The following is a 21,332-nucleotide window of genomic DNA, read 5'->3' on the forward strand; positions in this document are numbered from 1 at the left end:
TACTTTACATAAATGGAAAAATTGGGGAACTTGAAATGTTAAGTAGTTCCTAAATCTCCCATGCTTTTTTTCCTGTGAACACTGCCTCATAAATCATTTTTTTGCTATGTTGTTTACCAATTATTTGGATTTATTAGAGCTCTCCTCAGCCCAAATAATGGTGAGCTACCTTTGTTTATATTAACTGCTTTCCTGTTGGCCCCTAGCAGCATGCTCTATTCATGATGGTGATATTTTTTTTCTCTAATTCCCATATTTACTCTCAGCCCTAATCAAATATTTTTATTTTCTCTTCCTTTATTTGTCTAAAAAAGATAAACAAACATTAATTTGCAAAGACATGGGGAGCAATGAATCCAAGATGACCCTAAAGACTTTTCCAACTCCAACATTCCTTCAGCAAATCTTAAGATCTAGTTAATGTCATACCATGATGGTTTACTCTAATACGTATCCTTAAAAATTAAAATGGTAGAATTAGCTTAAGTGGCAAATAATATTTAACGTATTTTTCTGAGATACAATGTAAGAGAATATGAAAAGTAACAAGACCACACTGACTTAGTTGTTTACAGCCTGATTGAATATAGAAATGATTTAGGGAGCCTTTAAAGTTAGTGATACCTATACCCATCACCCAGAAATTCTGATTTAATTTGTTTGAAATGCAGACTGGACGTGAAAATTTAAAAAAAAATCCCCAGATGATTCTAAACTACAGCCAGTATTAAGAACCACCAGTATTAAGTCTAGCTGCCGTTTATCTCTTCTTAACTTCGACTACATACTAGAATCAACAGGTGCATTGAAAAATACACAGCTTCCCAGACTCTACTCCCATAAATTCAAATTACTCATTTTAGGGTAGAACCCAAGCATTATTTTGTTGTGGTGGTGGTTCCCGATGTCATGATTTTGATGTCAAGTCAATGTTAAGTACTATTGCTCAAGAATCAAGATGCTTACCATTGCAACATGAAAAAGAACATACTGTCGTGTTTTTTTGTTTTTCTTTTCTTTTTTTTTTTTTTAAGATTTTATTTTACAGAGAGAGCACAGGGAGAGGGAGAGAGAGGGAGAAGCAGACTTCCCGCCGAGCAGGGAGCCCGATGCAGGACTCGATCCCGGGACTCCAGGATCATGACCTGAGCCGAAGGCAGTCGCTTAACCGACTGAGCCACCCAGGCGTCCCTTTTTTTGCTTTTCTGATGACACGCAATGACCCTTACCTGCTAGAAGAGCTCAATGTCACAAATTTAGTTCTATAACTAATGTAGGTAAACTAGCGTTGTATTAAAAATTACTCATAGTAACAGTTACAGAATTTTAGGGTCTACTGGGGAAATTCAGTGCTTTTAGATTTGTTCTTCTTTGTTCAAGTTTTGGTCAAATAAGGCATTGTACTTCTATCTGTGATCCAGAGCCAGAATTCTCAGGTGCTTTGAGAAAGTCTTTGTTGGCATAGTGTTGCCATATTGGTTAGACTGAACGCGACTTTGGCTCATTTCTATTAATGCTCATTTCTATTAAGGCTTTCTTGGTACTCTTGGATACATGCTGAATGCATTAAAAGAAAAGCACAACCTCATAAATAGCTTCCTATGTTCATGGAAATAAGAATGACTGCTTTTGAATTTATAACATGAGGAAAGGTGGAAAGAAATTTAATTATTTTTAATAATGTTGAATATGCAAGTGACGAAATTAATATAAAATGATCCATTCTCTTGGGTGCGGAAGGACACGGCGGCGCGTCCACGGCGGCGCGTCCAGGGCGGCGCGTCCACGGCGGCGCGTCCAGGGCGGCGCGTCCAGGGCGGCGCGTCCACGGCGGCGCGTCCACGGCGGCGCGTCCAGGGCGGCGCGTCCACGGCGGCGCGCGGCGGAGGCGGAGACGCACCGCGACTCCCGCGGCCCGAGCGTCCCAACGAAGCCTCTCGAGGCGCGCCGGCCGTTGGCGGAGCTCGTTTCCCGGAGGAGGCGGGACCCGGGCGCGGTGGTCACACGGCAGAGCTGGGAGGCGGTGCGCCGGCCGCTTTTGCGCTGAGGAAGCCAGCGAGAGCGCAGTCATGGCAGACGACTCCAAGCCCGACGGGAACACGCTGCAGGAGCTGCGGGACGCGGCCAACCGCCTGCGAATCCATTCCATCAGGGCCACGTGCGCCTCCAGCTCCGGCCACCCCACTTCGTGCTGCAGCGCCGCCGAGATCATGTCGGTGCTCTTCTTCCACACCATGAGGTATAAACGGACGGACCCGGAACACCCCGACAACGACCGATTCATCCTCTCCAAGGGCCATGCCGCGCCAGTCCTCTATGCCGCTTGGGCAGAGGTGGGCAACATCCGCGAATCCGACTTGCTGAGCTTGAGGACAGTTCGCTGTGACTTGGAGGGACATCCCACCCCGCGGCTGTCGTTCGTTGATGTGGCAACAGGATCCCTTGGGCAAGGATTAGGGGCCGCGTGCGGAATGGCGTACACGGGCAAGTACTTTGACAAGGCCAGCTACCGGGTGTTCTGCCTCATGGGGGACGGCGAGTCCTCAGAAGGCTCTGTCTGGGAGGCTCTGGCCTTTGCGTCTCACTACAGTCTGGACAACCTGGTGGCAGTCTTCGACGTGAACCGCTTCGGGCAGAGTGGAGTCACGGCCCTTGAGCACTGCACAGACATCTATCAGAATCGCTGCGAAGCCTTTGGGTGGAATACTTACTCCGTGGATGGCCATGATGTGGAGGCACTGTGCCAGGCGTTTTGGCAAGCAGCTCAAGTGAAGAACAAGCCCACTGCCATCGTTGCGAAGACCTTCAAGGGCCGAGGTATTCCAAATATTGAGAATGCAGAAAATTGGCATGGAAAGCCGATGCCGAAAGAAAGAGTAGATGCCATCATCAAATTGATTGAGAGCCAGATTCAGACCAACAGGAATCTCACACCAAAACCTCCCATTGAAGACTCACCTCAGATCAGCATCAGGGATATGAAAGGGACCTGTCTGCCTGATTACGTAGTTGGAGACAGGATAGCTACTAGGAAAGCATTTGGTTTGGCTTTGGCGAAACTGGGCCACGCAAATGAAAGAGTTATTGTCTTGGTCGGTGACGCAAAGAACTCCACCTTTTCCGAGATATTCCACGAAGAACACCCCGAGCGTTTTATTGAGTGTTTTATTGCTGAGCAAAACATGGTGAGTGTGGCACTGGGCTGTGCCACACGTGGCCGAACCATTGCTTTCGTTAGTACCTTTGCTGCCTTTTTGACCCGAGCATTCGATCAGATACGGATGGGAGCCATATCTCAAGCCAATATCAATTTTATTGGTTCCCACTGTGGGGTTTCCAGTGGTGAAGATGGACCCTCCCAGATGGCCCTGGAGGACCTAGCCATGTTCCGAAGCGTTCCCAATTGCACTGTTTTCTATCCCAGTGATGCTGTCTCAACAGAGTATGCTGTTTATCTGGCTGCCAGTACCAAAGGGATGTGCTTCATTCGGACCAGCCAACCAGAAACTGCAGTTATTTATACCCCACAAGAAAATTTTGAGATTGGACGGGCCAAGGTCATCCGCCAGAGTGTCAATGACAAAGTCACAGTTATTGGAGCTGGAGTTACTCTGCATGAAGCCTTAGCGGCTGCTGACACTCTTTCTCAAGAAGGTATTTCTATCCGTGTCATTGACCCATTTACCATTAAACCCCTGGATGCTGCCAACATCATCTCCAATGCAAAAGCTACAGGCGGTCAGGTTATCACAGTGGAGGATCACTACCGGGAAGGCGGCATTGGAGAAGCTGTATGTGCGGCCGTCTCTGGGGAGCCTGACATCCTTGTTCATCAGCTGGCAGTGTCAGAAGTGCCTCAGTGTGGGAAACCTAGTGAATTGCTGGATAAATTTGGAATCAGTGCCAGACACATCACAGCAGCTGTGAAAGATATTTTAATGAACTAAAACAGTTGATTTCTTAGAGTTAGTCTGTTATCTGGCTTTGGTCTTAAAACACTGGCATCTTTATATTACTACATTCATGGTTGTTGCTAAGCCATCATTTAGATCTATACCATTGTGCTTTTTTTTAAAGGAGACACTGAACACCTTTCTTCATTCCTAATTCAAAATTTCAAGTTAACTACCTTTCTGTTAAACTGTGACTCTGTATACAGATGTCACTCTCATTTTTTTAATGAAAGTAGGTTATAACATTCCAAGTAACAAAATAACAAAACAGCCACCTAATACAAAGTTTTCTGTTAAGACTACAAATAACTGGATTGGGAATCAACATAGAGATAACAGGTTCCTAAATGTGTGTAATTTCCTTATAAGTTAAAAAAAAATGTGAATTTAATTGTATACTTCACTAGGCCAGGTTTTGAAGCAAGTTTGAGCTTTCGTGTAATGCTGTCCTACCTGCAGCTTCCTGGATAATGTTTGACTGCAGTTGCCTTGAAATTTCCTCTGATGTCTGTCTCATCTCTCCTCTGCGGTTTAGAGGCTGTAGAGCAGCAGTAAAGGCTCTTATGATGTACTGTACTGCTTGAGGTGACTGTTCCATAAAGACATGAAAGCATAACTAGTTCTAGTCTGCATGCTACACTGTCTTGTGAGTTTTCAGAAATGTTTCATTTTCCCAGTGACCAAAACATTGCTAATCTGATTATATTCATCTAAGGATACTAACATCAATGTAATAAAGCATTTAAAAACCAACAGCTTCATTTAGTTTGTTCCGTGGATGTGTGATTTCGTTTCTCTTTGATAGTCTATCTAGACCACAAGCAGAAAGAGGCATGTCCCCCCAACAGAAATTCTGGAAAAAGGTCGAGGCTGGAGGTAAATTACTAGAGAAAAATGTGTGGGCTGAAAAGCCATCTCTTAAACAGGCTCCTTACTTTTAGTTGTGAGAGCATAAATTATTTGGCTGGAATACAAGAAAAAAAAGTAACAGGTAAATTAAAGGTAGACCTGAGATCCAAAACTAAATTTAAAGTTACTCTGGTATATCAGGGGCCCCTGGGTGGCTCAGTCAGTTAAGCATCCTACTCTTGATTTTGGGTCCAGTCAAGATCTCAGGGTTGAGATCCAACCGGCCTCAGGGCTCTGCACTCAGCAGGAAGTCTGCTTGAGATTCTCTTGTCTCCCTCTGCTTCCCACCCCCTCACACTTTCTCTCTCTCTCTCTCTCTAAAATAAATAAGTAGATCTTTAAAATTACTCTGGTCTAGCAAGTAATTAGTTTTGTATTTTTATTGCTTTCATTAAGTGCCCTCATTAACTTCTTTGGAGGCATAACAAATTCGTCTCAGGAATTGTTCTAGAAGGTATGGTAGAGACCAAAAAACACTAACCTGGGAATAAGAGAAATCAGGGCCTGCTCATTCTATTAGTGCCTTTTTTCTTTGAGCTGGTTCTGGTTTCTTCTTTTGAAAATTGATCATGGTAATTGCTCTGTTTATTTCATAGGATATAAAAATTATTTTGTAAAAATAAAAACAGTTGCTATAGGGTCACTGTAGAAATTTAGAACTACAAATAAGAAAAAAATTACCTCACTTACAAAAAAAATCCATTTAATTGTACTTCTGGCACACAATCTATAACTGCAGATCTTCCATATAGTCATTCCCATCTAGTGACATCAATCAAATATTACATATATCTATGAGTGGAGTGCTACTGAATAATAGTCTCTATCAAATTTTTCAAAGCTTAGAGTTAATACTGATTCAGATGCACAGTAAAATAACTTACTAATGTAAAATTACTTGTCATAATTTGAACATACAGAGAAAGAGCTTCAGCTTTTATGGCTTAGACATGACTATGGGGTGCAAAATTATGTTTCCAACCATACACGCATAAACACACCTTTAGTAATGACAATAGATTGGGTTTTTTTGTGGGTCGGTTGGTTTGTTTTCTTATAATGACTGATGGGATCTCAGAGACCACCAGAAATTTTTTTTTGTAGGAAGGCAGGGAAGCATTTATGAATCTTTCCTGTGAAGGTTCTGTCTCATGAGGCATCAATCAGTAGGCTATCAGCTCTAGAGAGAAGATAGAGGACATGAAACTCTTTATCTCATGTCTACAGTTTTTCAGATAAGATGGAATCAAATCCAGTTTTGTTATAATGAATGTTTTCTAGCCTTCAATCTGTCCTGAGATCATTTTAAGTCTCCATGGAAATCTTAGTAGATAATCATCCTAAATGATGCTAACCCTTAACTGCTAAAGCTTGTGAAGATGGCTGTTTTGATTTTGACAAACACCATGATCATTGCTTTAACTCTGGTCTTCTATTCCTTCATTTGCTTAAAAAAGGTCTTTTTTTTTTTTTTTTAAGATATTTATTTGACAGAGAGAGAGAGCACAAGCAGGGGGAGCAGGAGAGGGAGATGCAAGCTCCCTGCTTGTTGAGCGGGGATCCCATCGTGGGGCTCGATCCCAGGACCCTGGGATCATGATCCGAGCCAAAGGCAGACGCTTCCCAGGCACTCCAGAAAAAAGTGTTTTAGATTATCAAGAGAGCCCAGTACCGTTCCGGGGACAGCTAGGACTCCCAGCGGCTGCCTTGCTTATGGCTGTGCTGGCAAAGGCTGCCAGGCACTTACCCGAGAGTGACACTGTCCCTTCAGGTGGCTTTCAGGTCATTCTCTGACTTCTGTGACTCTGACAGATAGTAAAAGAAGAAATCAGGAGGTTAATTTTTTATTTTACTATATTTAAATACATCGATGGCTCTTAAGCACCTGGGAGTTCAATTAAGGGTCCTGTTCAGGGGAAAAAATTGTTTTTTTAAAAAAAAAATGAAAGGCTCAATGTTTCTGATTTTTAAGTTATAAGGCAATACTAGGAGATACTAACTGATATTTAGTTATCAGCAAGTTTACTGGACTGTACAGGAATTACTACATTTTCCAGGGCCCAATCAGAGAGGGTCTGGTTTGGGGGGTTGAGAAGTATTGGTGACCATTACTATCAGGACATATAAGGGAAGTCCTAGAACCTTGTTGTGATGGGAGGGAAGCTGTTCTAATAACTGAAAATGAGGGGCGCCTGGGTGGCTCAGTCGGTTAAGCATCTGACTCTAGATTTTGGCTCTCAGGTCATGATCGCAGGGGTCATGCGATGGAGCCCCATGTTGGGCTCTGCACTCAGCGGGGAGTCTACTTCCTCCCTTTCTCTCCCTCTGCTCCTCCCCCCTCTCGTGCACTCTCTCTCTCTCAGATAAATTAATTTAAAAAAATAACTGAAAATGACTGAAAGTGTTATGAAATTTGTTAGAGACATTAAAGGTGCTTATATATAGTGGAAAGAGAAAGGGAGTTTCAAAAGAATACAGATGATAATTAATGAAAAAATTAAAACCATTTTATGATTATATACACAAGAGTTGAGTCACCTGAAACCAGTTATGAGAAGAAGAAACATAATTCTTAATATTTTATATACATTTAATATAATATTGGATTTTTGTATCAAGCATATCAAATAAAAAGGATTTATGAAGAAACTAAAATTTTATTTTTGTTTTCCTCTATCCCTTTAAAAAGTATTGAATGCAGGTAAATTTACTGTGGCTCTGAGTGGAAAGTTGGGCAGATCCCATGACATCCCTGTTCACACTTAACTAATAATCCTATAATTCTTTTCTTTTTAAAATTTAAATTCAATTTAATTAACATATGGTATAGTATTAGTTTCAGGAGTAGAATTTAGTGATTCATCAGTTGCATACATACCCAGTACTCATAACATCACGTGCCTTCTTAATGCCCACTACCCAGTTATCCCATCCCCCCACCCAGCTCCCCTCCAGCAACCCTCAGTTTGTCCCTTATGGTTGGTCTCCCTCTCTGTTTTCAGCTCATCTTATTTTTCCTTCCCTTCCTGTAGTTATTTTAAATCATTAAAATCCAATCCGGATTCAGTGGGTTAAAATATATTCAGCTTAACTCAGTTTTCTTTTGCTTCACTTCACCCAGGCAAAGGGCTGTATTTGGCAGCCGCCCACCTTCAGGGAAGGGTATGTTGTCTTTGGTTGGTTCCCTATCCCCTTTCCCCTCTTCCTGCCTCTTCAACTTACTAACTAGAGTTTTAGTCAAGAAAAGAGGTGAGAGGAGAAGTGGCTCTTACTTGGCTGGAAGGCTGTGTTTCCGGAGCTTGAAAAGTGGTTAAAGCTGATGCAGTTTTGTACGTGTATCTTTATCTCACATGTGCAAATATTCTGAAATTTAGACAACCATATTACTATGTCATAAATTGAGATAAATGTAAGCTGTTAAACCAAAATCTAACAAATAAACAAATAAACGGGCAAAAAAGCAGTCATGCAATGTGTTGCTGTAAGCTTAATGAAGTACCCCTCTCTATTGTTAGGCACTTTTACAAGCCCGGTGGATAAATGTTTGCTCCAAGTTGGGCATGAGTAAGAGTGAAGTTCTAAATATTTAACAGCCAGCATGGCCTGGGCACCTACTGCTAAGAATGAATGCTGATCTAATCAGAAGATACCCCGCCAGGAGGACTATCCTGTAAAGTATACTGATTATCAGCTCTAGAACAGATGATATTCCAATGGGAGGAGTAGCCAGTCATTTAGTTGAGTCAGGAATACTCCATGAAGTGGAAGACACAGGACTACATAGAGCTCTAGACCCAGAGTGTTATTCCTCCAAAATACAGACTCCTAAGTTTTCTTTTCTTATAGCAGACAAAAGGGATTTTCCTCTTTATTACATTCTTATTTTAGGACATATCAATTTGTACTCCTCACAAAAAGCATGACATTGAAAAACAAAACAAAAAGATGAGTTTTTTCCTTCTTCTTCCAAAATTCTTACCAGTCACCCTAGATGATCACAAACAGAGTTAAAGGTAAAAAAGTAATATGTACAACACATCATCACAATTCCCAGCTGAATTTTTTCTAAATGGCAAATTAAAATTACTGCCAGATGATGAGGAATTTAAATTTTAAAGCAACCATGTAATTAATCTGGCAATTTAACTTTGTAACTCAAACCTGGTAAAATAGCTGTGAGGTGAAAAATCCTAATAATTTAAATTTATGATGTGATGTGGGAGTATATATATATATATATACTAACATTATAAATTTGTGGGATTTTTTTCTCCTTCTCCTCTTCTAAGATCAGTCACAAGAAAAACAGTAATTCATTTAAAAATTAGGAAATGAGCAAACCTTTTTAAAAATTTCAACAGTATGTTTCCTTTGTATGGTATTATAATAAATGCTCTATAAAACTGTTAGCTTAGGTAAGAATAAGTCTGTTTTGGAAACAGCATTTATCATTGCCCAAAATAGTTCAGAAAATGTCGTAGATGATAAGATATTTAGCTTGGACTATAGTGGATAACTTTGAAATATGTTCTTCTAATTTTAAAAAGGCAAAGTAAGGGTTTGTCCACTTGCTAAGTTATCGGACTTTGTGCATAAGAATGTTATTCAAGTTTCCTACAATGAGAACTTTGGGTTCACATTAAACATCTCTAAAGTGTGTACTTTTTTTCCCACAATACTATCAAAATATGCATTTGTGAAATTATCTGGATTTAGAAGAAACAGGAAACTTGAAAAGGCCTTAACATTATTAATCCTTTCCCACATGAAAAGTACAGATATTAGCAGAATATTCACTAAGTAAAATGAAAATATTACCTGGTTTCCAAGGCACACCAAATCTAAATCTAAAGTGGGATTTATTTGATGAACCGCATTCAGCTCTCAGAACGTTTGCTGCAACTCAGGTAGAAAGAGGCAAATATTCACATAATACGTTAGCCTGTGGGGAAGAAAGATATTTCAACTGAAATATGACAATCCTTGCACCTGAAATCACTTAGAAATTACTGATGTGATATTTGGAAGAGTTTCTGTATAGAAGGTTTTTTAGACTGACATACAGTGCGTAATGCTTTAGAGGGTTGGGTAAATTCAGTTCTTTTTTGTTCAACAATGCCTCCTTTACACCACATAAAGCTTAATCTCCAGTTCCACTACCCAATGCCTGCCTTCCATTAAGTCTTACTTTGTTGGAACCACAAAAGTAATTATGTTATAAAAGGCCTCTAGATCACTAGTTCAAATGTAATAGCTGTTCTCATTAATGTTCCAGGAGCAGGAGAAACCTCTCCAATAATTCTCAGGTTGATAAATTTAATTTTCTAACTATTCTCCACAAAAGGGCAACAAATGAGTCCAAAAATATTTGTTCAAAAATACCCAAACATGTGTTCATTGCCCTCAATGGGCAATTCCAGCAACTCCAGCCATAACTAGACCATGGGGAGAAGAAGCACACTGCAGTCCACAGGAATCTAGATTGAGACTGAGAAGGAATATTCTTTCACTAGCGATAGCAGACGAAGGCTCACAATTTCTGCTCCATGATGGTCTCACATTTAGTTCAGATGTGCTGTAATAAAACCTAAGCTTGACATCATGTCAGAAGTGCTGTGACTCCATTCATCTTGAGAGGGTCCTAGAAAAGCATTGACATGAATTTATTTTTATTGGTTATATAAATCAGGGGTAACTCCTTTGTCATTTGGCTGTACATATATGTTCACCTTTATCATATACTGCCAAATATTTTTCCATAAACAGTATCCTGTATTTTTGTTCGCTAAATCTTACAACCCTCTCCACGGTGATTATACTAACTTATACTCTCACATCAGAATATGAAAGTTCAAGTTGCACCCTTTTCTCATCAACATTTGGTTTTGTCTATATTCTTTATTTTAATCCTCTGGGAGTTTGTTGTTTAAGTGGTATTGCATGATGGTTTTAATTTGCATCTTCTGAATAACGAATGAAGTTGAGCGTCTTCATATGTTTATTGGTCATGTGAAAATATTTGTTCAAGTTCTTTGACTTTTTGGTTGTTTGCCTTTATATTGTTGACTTTTATGGGTACTTTGTATATTTGTATACACACATTTATTGGGTATATGTATTTCAAATATCTTCTCTCACTTTTTGGACTGTGATTTCACTCCATCAAGAGTTTCTTTGGATGAACAGAAGTGTTCATTTTAATGTAGTCCTATTTATCATTGTTTTCCCTCTCTAGTTAGTACTTTTTGTGCTGTTTTAAAAATCTTTGCCTTCCCTAAGGCTATTGAAGGTATCCTCTGTGTTTTCTTTTGCAAACTTTATATTTTTATCTTCCACATATAGATCCACAATTCATCTAGAAATGATTATTGTGTGTGGTATGAGGTTGGGGGTCAAGATACAATTTTTGACACAATTGCACAGCACCATGAAAAAAAAAACAAACCAAAAAAAAAACCCTAAAACATCCTTCCTTCACTGCACTGGAGTGTTACCTTTCTCATGTATCAGGTGACATGCACAGGTTTGTTTCTATCCCAATGGTCTGTTTGTTTATTCTTGTGCCCATGCTACATTGTCTTAATTATCATCGCTTTTTCATAAGTCCTAATATTTAGTAATTTAAATCCTCCATTTCCTTCACTTTTTATTTTCAAGATTGCCTTGGCTATTGTTGATCCTTTGGATTTCCATGTAAATTTTAGAAATAGACGGTCAATTTCCACAAAAATTCAATTGCAGTTGATGCACTTACATCTGGATTATACTTACTTTTAATATTTCATTTAAAAATATTACATTATTAAAAGACCTTTAGGAAGTTAAACTAAAGAGATCTCAATAATTTTAGCAAGTTAAGTTCATATTCTTCAAACTGTGATAGATGGACCTTGCAGGAGTGGGTCTTCAAGTATTTCCAAGTGGTCAGTAAGCATGGGAAGATTTTAAGTGAATCTGTTTCCAAATCCTTAAATCCATGTTTTTGTTCCTAACATTTATCTGCCTGAGAATACTCCTGTGATTCTTTTCCATTATCTTCTTTCATAATTGCCCCCTTACCATTTTTCAAAAGAAAGCCATACTTTCACCAATCTTACTGTTATCATCCGTTGCCAGTTGTGAAATCTTCAGAGTGCCAAACAAAGAAACACTTCAAAATATTGATTCTGGCAAAGCCTTCTTTAACGCAGTCACCATGAACCAGTAGTAGATCATTAGGTCTTTCTTTGCCTTACTGCTGCTAATTTTGGTAAGGGTAGAGCCTGGAATTAGAAAGTACTTTAACCCATATAAGTATGTTCTGAATTCAAGATATATTGTGTATCGGAGTAGTGGCAGTTATGACACTTTTGTTTGGTAAGTTCTTTCCTCCTGTCCCTCAACTATTGTCAAAGCATTGTTGCTTAGAGTTTCAGGAGAACAAAGCAAAGAACAACAGTAAGAAATACTGAAGATGGAGCACTTTATTGCATCCAGTTTCTTAGTCCTGACAAGTGTCTATGCCTTATCCATCTCTGAATTTCAGAAATGGAATATTTAAGATTTATGAAAAGCATTTTCAGTACCCTCATTAAAAAGAAAGTAAAGACTCTCATTCATTAGTGTCTACAGCATGAAATTATACTTGGCATGATTTCAAGGCAAAGGAAGTTAAAGTTCCATGTTTATTCCTGATAGACCAATAGATCGTTTAATTTGGGGGTTCTTTGTTTAGATTCGTAGGAAACATGTCTTCCTTTATGTGTACCAAATTCATGGGTAATGCATAGACATGTGCATGATTTCATTTGGGTGTGAGACTCCTGCTTGTTGTTGCTGATAGACTGTTTCTCTGCTTTTTGATCCTTGATGTTCCTGGTTATCTCTGATGGTGTATGTTGTTACCTTGAACTTACTAGATTTAGATTAACCTAACTTTAGTATAATGTGGAGTCTACTGTATAAATGGCAGAGTTAAAAGAAAAACATTAATATACCTGTTGTACCTTCTGTTTACTTTTGGTCCAATACCTTCTCTTATTTTTGATGCTAGTTTCCACAAGTTATATCAAAACTGCTCTCTTAATAACAGAACATATGAAATGCAGGTCCAGGGCAAAATATCCCCCTATGGCAATCTAGGACAGGGTAGGGCAGGGTTCCCTGAACTTTAGAGAACTTGCTTCATTAGTCAGAATTCACTTACTCCTTTCAGATTTGATATGTCATTTATAACTCCACTAGATATATTAAAAATATGATATAACAATTTTATTTTAAAAGGCGATATTAGTAATATGACACATTACGTCTTTAAAATAATAAGAAAAGATTTTGACGTAACCTTGAATTTTCTGGGAATATGTAAGGAAAAAATTTCAAGACCACTGGTTTAGTTAATGGGGGCCCATTTGTACCAGGTAGACATAACACACTGCTTGCCTGAGGGACAAATGCAGCCCACAAAGGTCATCCTTTTCTAGCCCAAGGTAGGAATAAATCTAAAATTTATTTTCTTAAAAATACTAACTCAAAAATGCTTTAAGATTCCAGTTAACATAATTAAGATAATTCTATAGCAAAGAGGACCAGTCTAATAATTTTAGTTTAGTAATGAAAAAAACCCTGTATCTTCTGATTCATCAACATTAAATACAAAAAAGCTTATATTTTGTTCTATTTGAGTTTATTTTTTCTAAACTTAAATAGGTTTACTGATCAGAGAGGCTAACTTTACTCTGATATAATGTTCACTATTACCAAAAACTAAATTTTATTCATCTTAATTGAATCATTTATGTGATAAGCTTTGTTTTAAGACTAATCATGTTTTGCAGTGTGTCGGCTTGAAGATAATTTCCAAGATCTTTAGGAAACTCAAAACCTTGTACGAATATTGACAATTCAGAGAATAGACTCCGTGGACAGGCTTCTGAGCAGACACCATTTAGACAACTTTCAGACTATATATCAGTGGACTGCATCAGGATATCTAGAAGTCAGTTTTAGTTGAGAAGTAGGTGGCTCGATGTGACTACTAACCCAGGATTCAGCAGTAAACAATTAATGACCAAATGAACTGATGAAAATTTATTGTGGTTATGTGTTTGGAATATTTTTTATTTTGTTTTTACATTCTATTTTTCTGGATATATAAGGAAGCTATCCCTTAAGCTATCTAAACAACAATTTTATATATTCTACTTTTGTAAATGAAACATTTAAAAATAATAACTGATTCTTGTGGTCCCATTTTCCCCAGAATTGAACAACTCTTACTAAATCTCTGAATTGTTCATGGCAAGTTATTTTGTGGTAATTACTTCATTAAGAAACTGTCCTTCTTACCAAGTTATAATTGGTTATATTGTGCAACCAAAGCTTTGCCCTGGGGTGTCTTATTGGAGAATGGTATTCATCAAATCATTTGTGACAAGCTATTTTAAGGAACAAATACTGAGGCACTTGTGGGGTTCATGCCTACAAAGTCCTCCCAGGAAAACTGGCCTGGTGTAGGTGGTAGGGAAGTTAAGGAAACTTAATAAATTCAGAGTCCTTGAGAAAAGAAGAATTCATCCCAGTTTTTAGATACCATGGTGAAAACTAGCAGAGAGAGTTTTTTGGACTTGGATTCCCAGTCTCAGGATAACAAATATTAGAGGTTTCTTAAACACATGGAAACTTCAGACTATTGTCTCTCATCCAGTTTGCATGTAGCTCTTATCCTGCTCTCTCTTTTCTACTTTCCTCTACACTCACCACTACCAAAATACCTGAAATTATACAGTAAAGGCATGGTCTCTACAATATGCATACTTTATTATGCAGGCATCACACTTTTAGTTCCTGTGATGATGACTTCTCTTTGTTGTTCATGAAAGTAGTTCATGCGTTTCCAGTCAAGACTGACTCTTCAGTTTTTCTTTTGCCAGGTCTCACAAAGATCAGATCCTTCTCCATCACTGTTGCCCAATACAGTGTCATTACAGATTGACTAGTGATACTCTTGACCAAGACTTTCTCTCCATTCTGCTCTCCCAGCATTTTCCCCTAATTTTGACATTGTTTCCCCTTGTCAAGACTTTCTTGTAACTTTGTTTCATTGTTTCCACCGCTTCTCATGATCTCAGGGACCCTACTCCATTAACTACCCTTTCTTTTTTCTGAAATTTTAAAGAAAGCTGATGCACTGAGTAACAAGAGGAAGGTGGAAGCCAAATTACAGTAGGTGAGGATGGAGTTACTGGTGAGAAAAATTAAGGCAGTGATATAAGACTTTTGAGAATTTTTACCACTAATAGTACGGTGCTTTAAAAACTAACAGGTTTATGGGGTGCCTGGATGGCTCAGTGGGTTAAGCATCCAACTCTTGATCTCAGCTCAGGTCTTGATCTCAGGGTGGAGAGTTTAAGCTCTGCATTGGGCTCCACGCTGGGTGTGGAACTTACTTAAAATAAATAAATAAATAACAGGTTTATGAGGGGTTTTTTTAAAGATTTTATTTGAGAGAGAGAGAGAGAGAATGGGGGCGGGGAAGAGGGAGAAGCAGACTACCTGCTGAGCAGAGATCCTGATTCGGGGCTCCATCCTAGGATCCAGAGATTATGACCTGAGCAGAATGCAGACATTCAACTGACTGAGCCACCCAGGTGCCCCCAGGTTTATGAATTTTTAAGACTAGTGGAAACAGAAGTAGGTATAGGTCAGGCTTAGAAATCAAAGGAAAAAGAACACTATGAATTTTTAAAGATGAAGGCAGAAATACAGTAAGCCCAAAGCACTGAAGGAAAGAGTGGCTTTGAATTAAGAAGAAAGAAAGGATGAGCTTCATAGAAGCTTTGAGGTAGTGAGGAGAGAAGTGATAATGACATTTGAATGTAAAGAAGAATGCAGAAGATAGGAGGTAGTATCCATCTCAGGTATTCAAGAGGTCAGGTTATCCACTCACAGTCTGTGACACACTGTATAGATTTGTTCATGAACTATAGAATTTCCTAATCACAATTCTAAGAACTAAAAATGTCACCTATTCCCATATCAGTGACCTTCATTCTAAACCTTTCTAGCTTTGCCCCTATTAGTATATCTTGAAAATTCATTTCTTTCCTCATAAAACAAATGGATTATAGTTATTGATGCTGGCTTGCATTTACATTTCTCTTTAAAACTTCGATTTAGTTTAGCCACATCCAATATTTTTGAAGTCTATTTCACTACCATCCATGTATTCAGTGGAAGAAAGGACACTGCTCTAAGTACTGTCTTCATCCTGAAAACCTTCCACTGAAAGCTTTCCTTTCATTATTGTCTTTTTGATCTTAAGTGCACTTTCCAAGCATTCATAAGACTGACTCACGTCATTTTCCATTTTTAAAGAATTACTTGAATTGGATTTTATAATATATTTCCCAATCATTTAGAATTTCTGCTTCTTCTGTATTTGTGTCCTTCAACCTGGCCATATATTGTGGAATTGAAACATGAAATACATCAATTAATCAATAGACTTGGGAATGTCTTTAACCTTAAGAGTACAATAGAAAGATACATTTTATGAAGAGCACTATGCCTATTCCTAAGAATTTGGCTAAATGATACACTGATTTCTGAGCCCTCAATTCTCATGCCTTTTAGAGTCTTTTGCTTTATCATTTCCTTTCCATTACTGCATCTCCCTCTCTACTTTAGAATTTTTCTTTATCTTCATTTATGTCTACATTCTGTAATCGTTGAATGAATGTAGACTATGCAGAAGATACCCTGATAGGCTTTGGAGAAACAAATTTTTAAAAAGGGTTGGGACACTGATAGAGATTCCTCTTCAGTGGGAAAGATAGACCTATAAGTAATATTCACAAACACAGGCACATATTACATTGAAAAATATGAAATCGCTACTTTTGTAGGTCAAAATTATTCAAATATTAGCAGTTTCATGTCATTTAATCTAATACTATAACATGTTCTTACAGCATTGCTGTAAGTATTGTGAAAAATGACAGGTGTTCGGTGTTCGGCAGTGAAGAGACTGGGAAAGGAAATGCTAATATTGGATAAGGAGGAAAGAATATTCCAGGCAAAGGGAAAACCTTTTAGACTTGAAAGGTATCAAGTAACATGACATAATCTAGGAAGCTCAAGAAACCTGTTGCTGAGAGATCTTAATAGCCAGACTATCTGGGTTCAGATTCCACTCCACCATTGACTTGCTGTGAGACCATAGCTATTAACTCCTCTGTCTCTCAGTTATTTCGCCTGGACCAACTTCTTGTGCTTGTTGGAAAATTAAATGAGTTGAATGGATCAGGCTCTCAGAACAGTGTCCAGCAAAATGTAAGTATTATGTCAGTGTCAGCTGTTATTGCTGAAGGATAAAGATTGAGGTGTCCTGACCTTTTTTAAAAGAGATATTATTTATTTATTTGACACACACACACACACACAGAGCACAAGCAGGGGGAGCGGGAGAGGGAGAAGCAAGCCCCCTCCCCCGAGCAGGGAGCTGGATGCTGGGGCTGGATCCCAACATCCTGGGATCATAAACTGAGCAGACGCTTAACCGCTTAACTGACTGAACCACCCAGGCACCCCTGAAGAGTCCTGAACTTCTCGACTTGCGTTTCTGAATAAGATCCCTCCCTCCCTTTTCTAAGCTCTCCTTTCAGGAAGGGTCTGATGGCATCATCTCCTGACTCAACCCGCCACAAGTTTGCTCCATCAATTTTCTCTCTTTCCAGTGCCTTCAGTCCCTTCCTAAGTGTATCAAAACTCTCTTCTTCATGGAGGAGACCTCATACTGAATTCAGCTGGAGGTGAGCTGACAGTGTTCCACAATTTTCAAATCTGAGTGCTTGGCAGTGGCCACAGACCCACCCACAGTGCAGAATTGCAAGCCTGAAGCCATGTGTGTGACTCACTTTGTAGCCACAACATTTTACTCACCACACTGGCTTCAGATCATGTTGGGAATTTTTCAACATTGAAATTGGCCTTATATCATCACTACAGCTTCAGTTTTTTAAAGTCTTTCTATTTTTAGATTTTAAAATTACAAAAGATAATGCAAACTTGTTTTAATGAGAAAAATGATATAGAGTTTTATCAGTAAGAAATTAATGATCTCATATTTCCCAACCCATCTCAGATCTTATCCCCTGTGTTAACGAAGGTTAATAGCCCCACCTGTGTATGTATATGTCTATCCTACTATTCCTTTCAGCCTCTTCTCCTTGCCCAGACAAATGGCTTTTCCCAGGATATTCCTTTTTTTTTTTTTTTGAGAGAGAGACAGAAAGAGAGAGAGAGAGCACACATGCATGACAGGGGAGGGGCAGAGGGAGGGAGAGAATCCTAAGCAGGCTCTGCACTCAGCATGGAGCCTGTCACAGGGCTGGATCTCACAAACCTGGGGTCATGACCTGAGCCAAAATCAAAGTCTGATGCCCAACTGACTGAGCCACGGGCACCCCCCCAGAATATTCTTATTTGGATGTATAGCACATGTAAATTTTTAAATTTTGTTTTGTTTAAAATGGAACCATTTTTTACCTATTACACTCAATTTTTTTTTTTTTTTTTTTTTTTTTACTTACAGTATACTTTAAAATCTCTTCAGGTCAGTGGAAACAGATATATTTTTTCATCTTCAAGGCATGGTTATAACATAATTTATTCAGCATTTCCCAGTTGGTAGACATTCTGATCTACTATGCTACAAAACAAAGCAGCTTTGTATATATATCTTTTAATATAAAGGTATTGTTTTTTTTATTTCTGGAGATGAGATTAAAAAAACAATGGGGCTTTTGAGTCAAAAGGTGTATGTCTTTTTACAGCAACAGCTATTGTCCGATAACTTTCCAAAACAATTTTAGCCAGTCACCCTCTTGTTTTTCTCAAACATTGTCAGCAAGGAATGATTTCACTTTTAATTTTTGCCAATCTGATGAGTTAAAAACAGCTTCTTGCTGGTGGTTTTATTTTGTATTTTCCTTACTACTGGAGACATTGAAGATCGTTTTATATGCTTGTTAATGTTTGAATTTCATCTGTGAATCATCTATTTATGTTTTTTGCTCCTCACGTCCTTCATCTATTTGTTTTATTAATTGAGAGTTCTTGATATATTGGAAATATTAAACATTTAAATAATTTTAAAAGACAATAGAGTCAAAAAATTCATAATGAATATGATAGTAAAAGCATTAGCAACACTGGGCACTAACTATTGTTGAATGTAATAATGCGATAAAATATGTCTATTTGTTTCTTTTATGGCTCCTAGATGTGCTGTCTTATTTAAGAAGGTCTACCTTTCTTAAGGTAGACCTTAAGAAAGACCATCTATTGCCAAATCTATGGTTGTACAAATATTCTCCAAGGTTATCTCCACTAATTTGATGGTTTCACTTTCATATCAGACCATAATTTAGATTTTTAGGAATGTTTAAAGTGAAAGTTGCGCTTTGTTCCTTCCAACGGGTTAGAAAAATTATTGGCAGTTGATTTTTTTAAAGATTCCATATTTGCAGATTACACTCCTAAAGAGAGAGATCTGTTAAAACTGAGTTAAAGCCAGTAGCAGAAATTTGAGAACTGAGTTTTCTTTAATTCAGTATATTTTTATCCCCCTAAATTTGGGGATCTTTTACTTCACTCTTTGTGTCTAACTTTATTTGAAAAAAATTCTCTGTTTCTTCGACTTCTATATGGGATCTGAAGTGAGACAAACCAAGTCTCACTTATGACAGGTACTTATTTGACTTTAGTAATTCCTAGTTTCCTCATTTTTATAATTACCTTAATGAAATCTGTAACACAGGGTTATCATAAGAATTAAATATAATAATGCATTTAAAGAAAAAGTAATAAACTTTTAACGATTGTGGCTATTATTAAAATTCTATTAAAAGATGTTTTTTTTATTATCTGAGCTAGACCTGTATGCCTGATTTAGAACCAAACAAAAGAAATTATTACAAGGATAACATATAATGAACCGAAGACTATTATTGTGCTTTAACATTAAAATGTCAGCCTAATTTGTTTTTTGTCTTTGAAAATTTATTCCGAAAATAACACCATTGATTATATTTATTCATTATATTTTAGTTCTGAAAGTTGTGGATTTTGTACTACAGTTATTGACTAATTTGATGCTGAACATCATACCTAATTTTCATTTTGAACATGTCTTTATGATAGATGGGAGATAAAACCATTACATGCTTTTAAGAAATATTTTCTTGATGATCCTTGCCTCTTAAATTTCTGAGTAGTCTCTATATCAGTCATCTGAAGATATTTTCAGACTTTTTATAGAATTAGATTTTTCTAAATCCTGCAATTTCATTTGACTAGTGGCAAGAAGAACCTGGTTAATAACCTTTGATTTTTCTGCTTGAAAGTCATACATACCACCATATTCCTGTTTATTCTCCATCTCAACCACTTTAGCTAATGGATTTTTATTTCTTGCAGCACTGCTGTTCCCTTCATAGTTTGATCAAGTAGTCACATTCATTTTAACTACTGATTTTTCTTCCCCAAAAGTGAAGTATCAGCTTAAAATTGGTATGGCAGATTATAATACATATCTTTTTAGAAGAAGCTTTTTGAAATATTTTACTTATAAAGCAGGAAAAAAAATGTATGTCCCCCAAGTCTTGCATGAAAAGAATATAGTATACAGATGGAATCTCACACGTATTCTAGATTGATTTTGTTTACTGGCAAATAAAAAATTGAATGTGGCTTATTTCTGTTTTAATCAAGACTTTTTGGGGTGCCTGGGTGGCTCAGTCAGTTAAGCATCTGCCTTCGGCTCGGGTCATGATCCCAGGGTCCTGGGATCGAGTCCCATACAGAGCCCCACATTGGGCTCCCTGCTCAGTGGAGAGCCTGCTTCTCCCTCTTCCTCTATCCCTCCCCCCCGCCCCCCCCCGCTCCCTCCCTCTCGTGTTCTCTCTCCCTCTCACTTGCTCTTTATCTCAAATAAATAAATACAGTCTTTTTTTTAAAAAAAGACTTTGTTAGGTGCAAATAAAAAAAAATAGAATTCAAACTGGCTTGAGGTAAGGGGTAATTTATTGCTTCTCCTAATTGACAAATTCAGGGTTACAGCAAGCTCATGAATTGCTGGATTCAGCACCAAATGATCTGTCTTTCCACCTCTTGGCTGCATGTAATTCCGTGGTAGCTTTCTTTTCATGAAGGTTCTGCTAGGGTGATGATCACAATGACCACCAATCGTACCATGTCTATAGTCTACCAGTTTAGGTGCCCATGCAAAAAGAAATATTTGTTTCTCAAGAATTAACAGATCTATGGCTAAATTTACTGACTTTAATTGGCCAGCTTGGATCAGGTAACATATTTTTTTAATTACGTTCAATTAGTCAACATACAGTAATGATCTCTATGATTCTTTTTTTTTTTTTTAAAGATTTTATTTATTTATTTGATAGAGATAGAGAGAGGGAGAGCACAAGC

At 38.0% G+C, this 21,332-nt stretch overlaps 1 protein-coding gene and 1 pseudogene across 1 annotated transcript; one reads left to right on the forward strand and one right to left on the reverse strand.

Moving 5' to 3' along the window:
• Positions 1-2,060: 2,060 nt before the first annotated feature.
• TKTL2 (transketolase like 2) lies at positions 2,061-4,692 on the forward strand. Its single transcript, XM_035023194.1, has one exon. It carries the CDS (start codon positions 2,070-2,072, stop codon positions 3,945-3,947), a length of 1,878 nt encoding a protein of 625 aa, XP_034879085.1. The 5' UTR covers positions 2,061-2,069; the 3' UTR covers positions 3,948-4,692.
• Positions 4,693-9,927: 5,235 nt separating this feature from the next.
• On the reverse strand, positions 9,928-20,283 carry LOC118022525 (annotated as a pseudogene).
• Positions 20,284-21,332: the final 1,049 nt, after the last annotated feature.

The sequence above is a fragment of the Mirounga leonina genome, unplaced genomic scaffold, assembly GCF_011800145.1.
Source record: "Mirounga leonina isolate KUSES-001 unplaced genomic scaffold, KU_Mleo_1.0 Mir_176, whole genome shotgun sequence".
Lineage (NCBI taxonomy): Eukaryota > Metazoa > Chordata > Mammalia > Carnivora > Phocidae > Mirounga > Mirounga leonina.

What these genes read in the sequence shown, in the direction of transcription:
- TKTL2 (XM_035023194.1), top strand. Translation starts at nt 2,070, where the DNA reads ATGGCAGACGACTCCAAGCCCGACGGGAACACGCTGCAGGAGCTGCGG.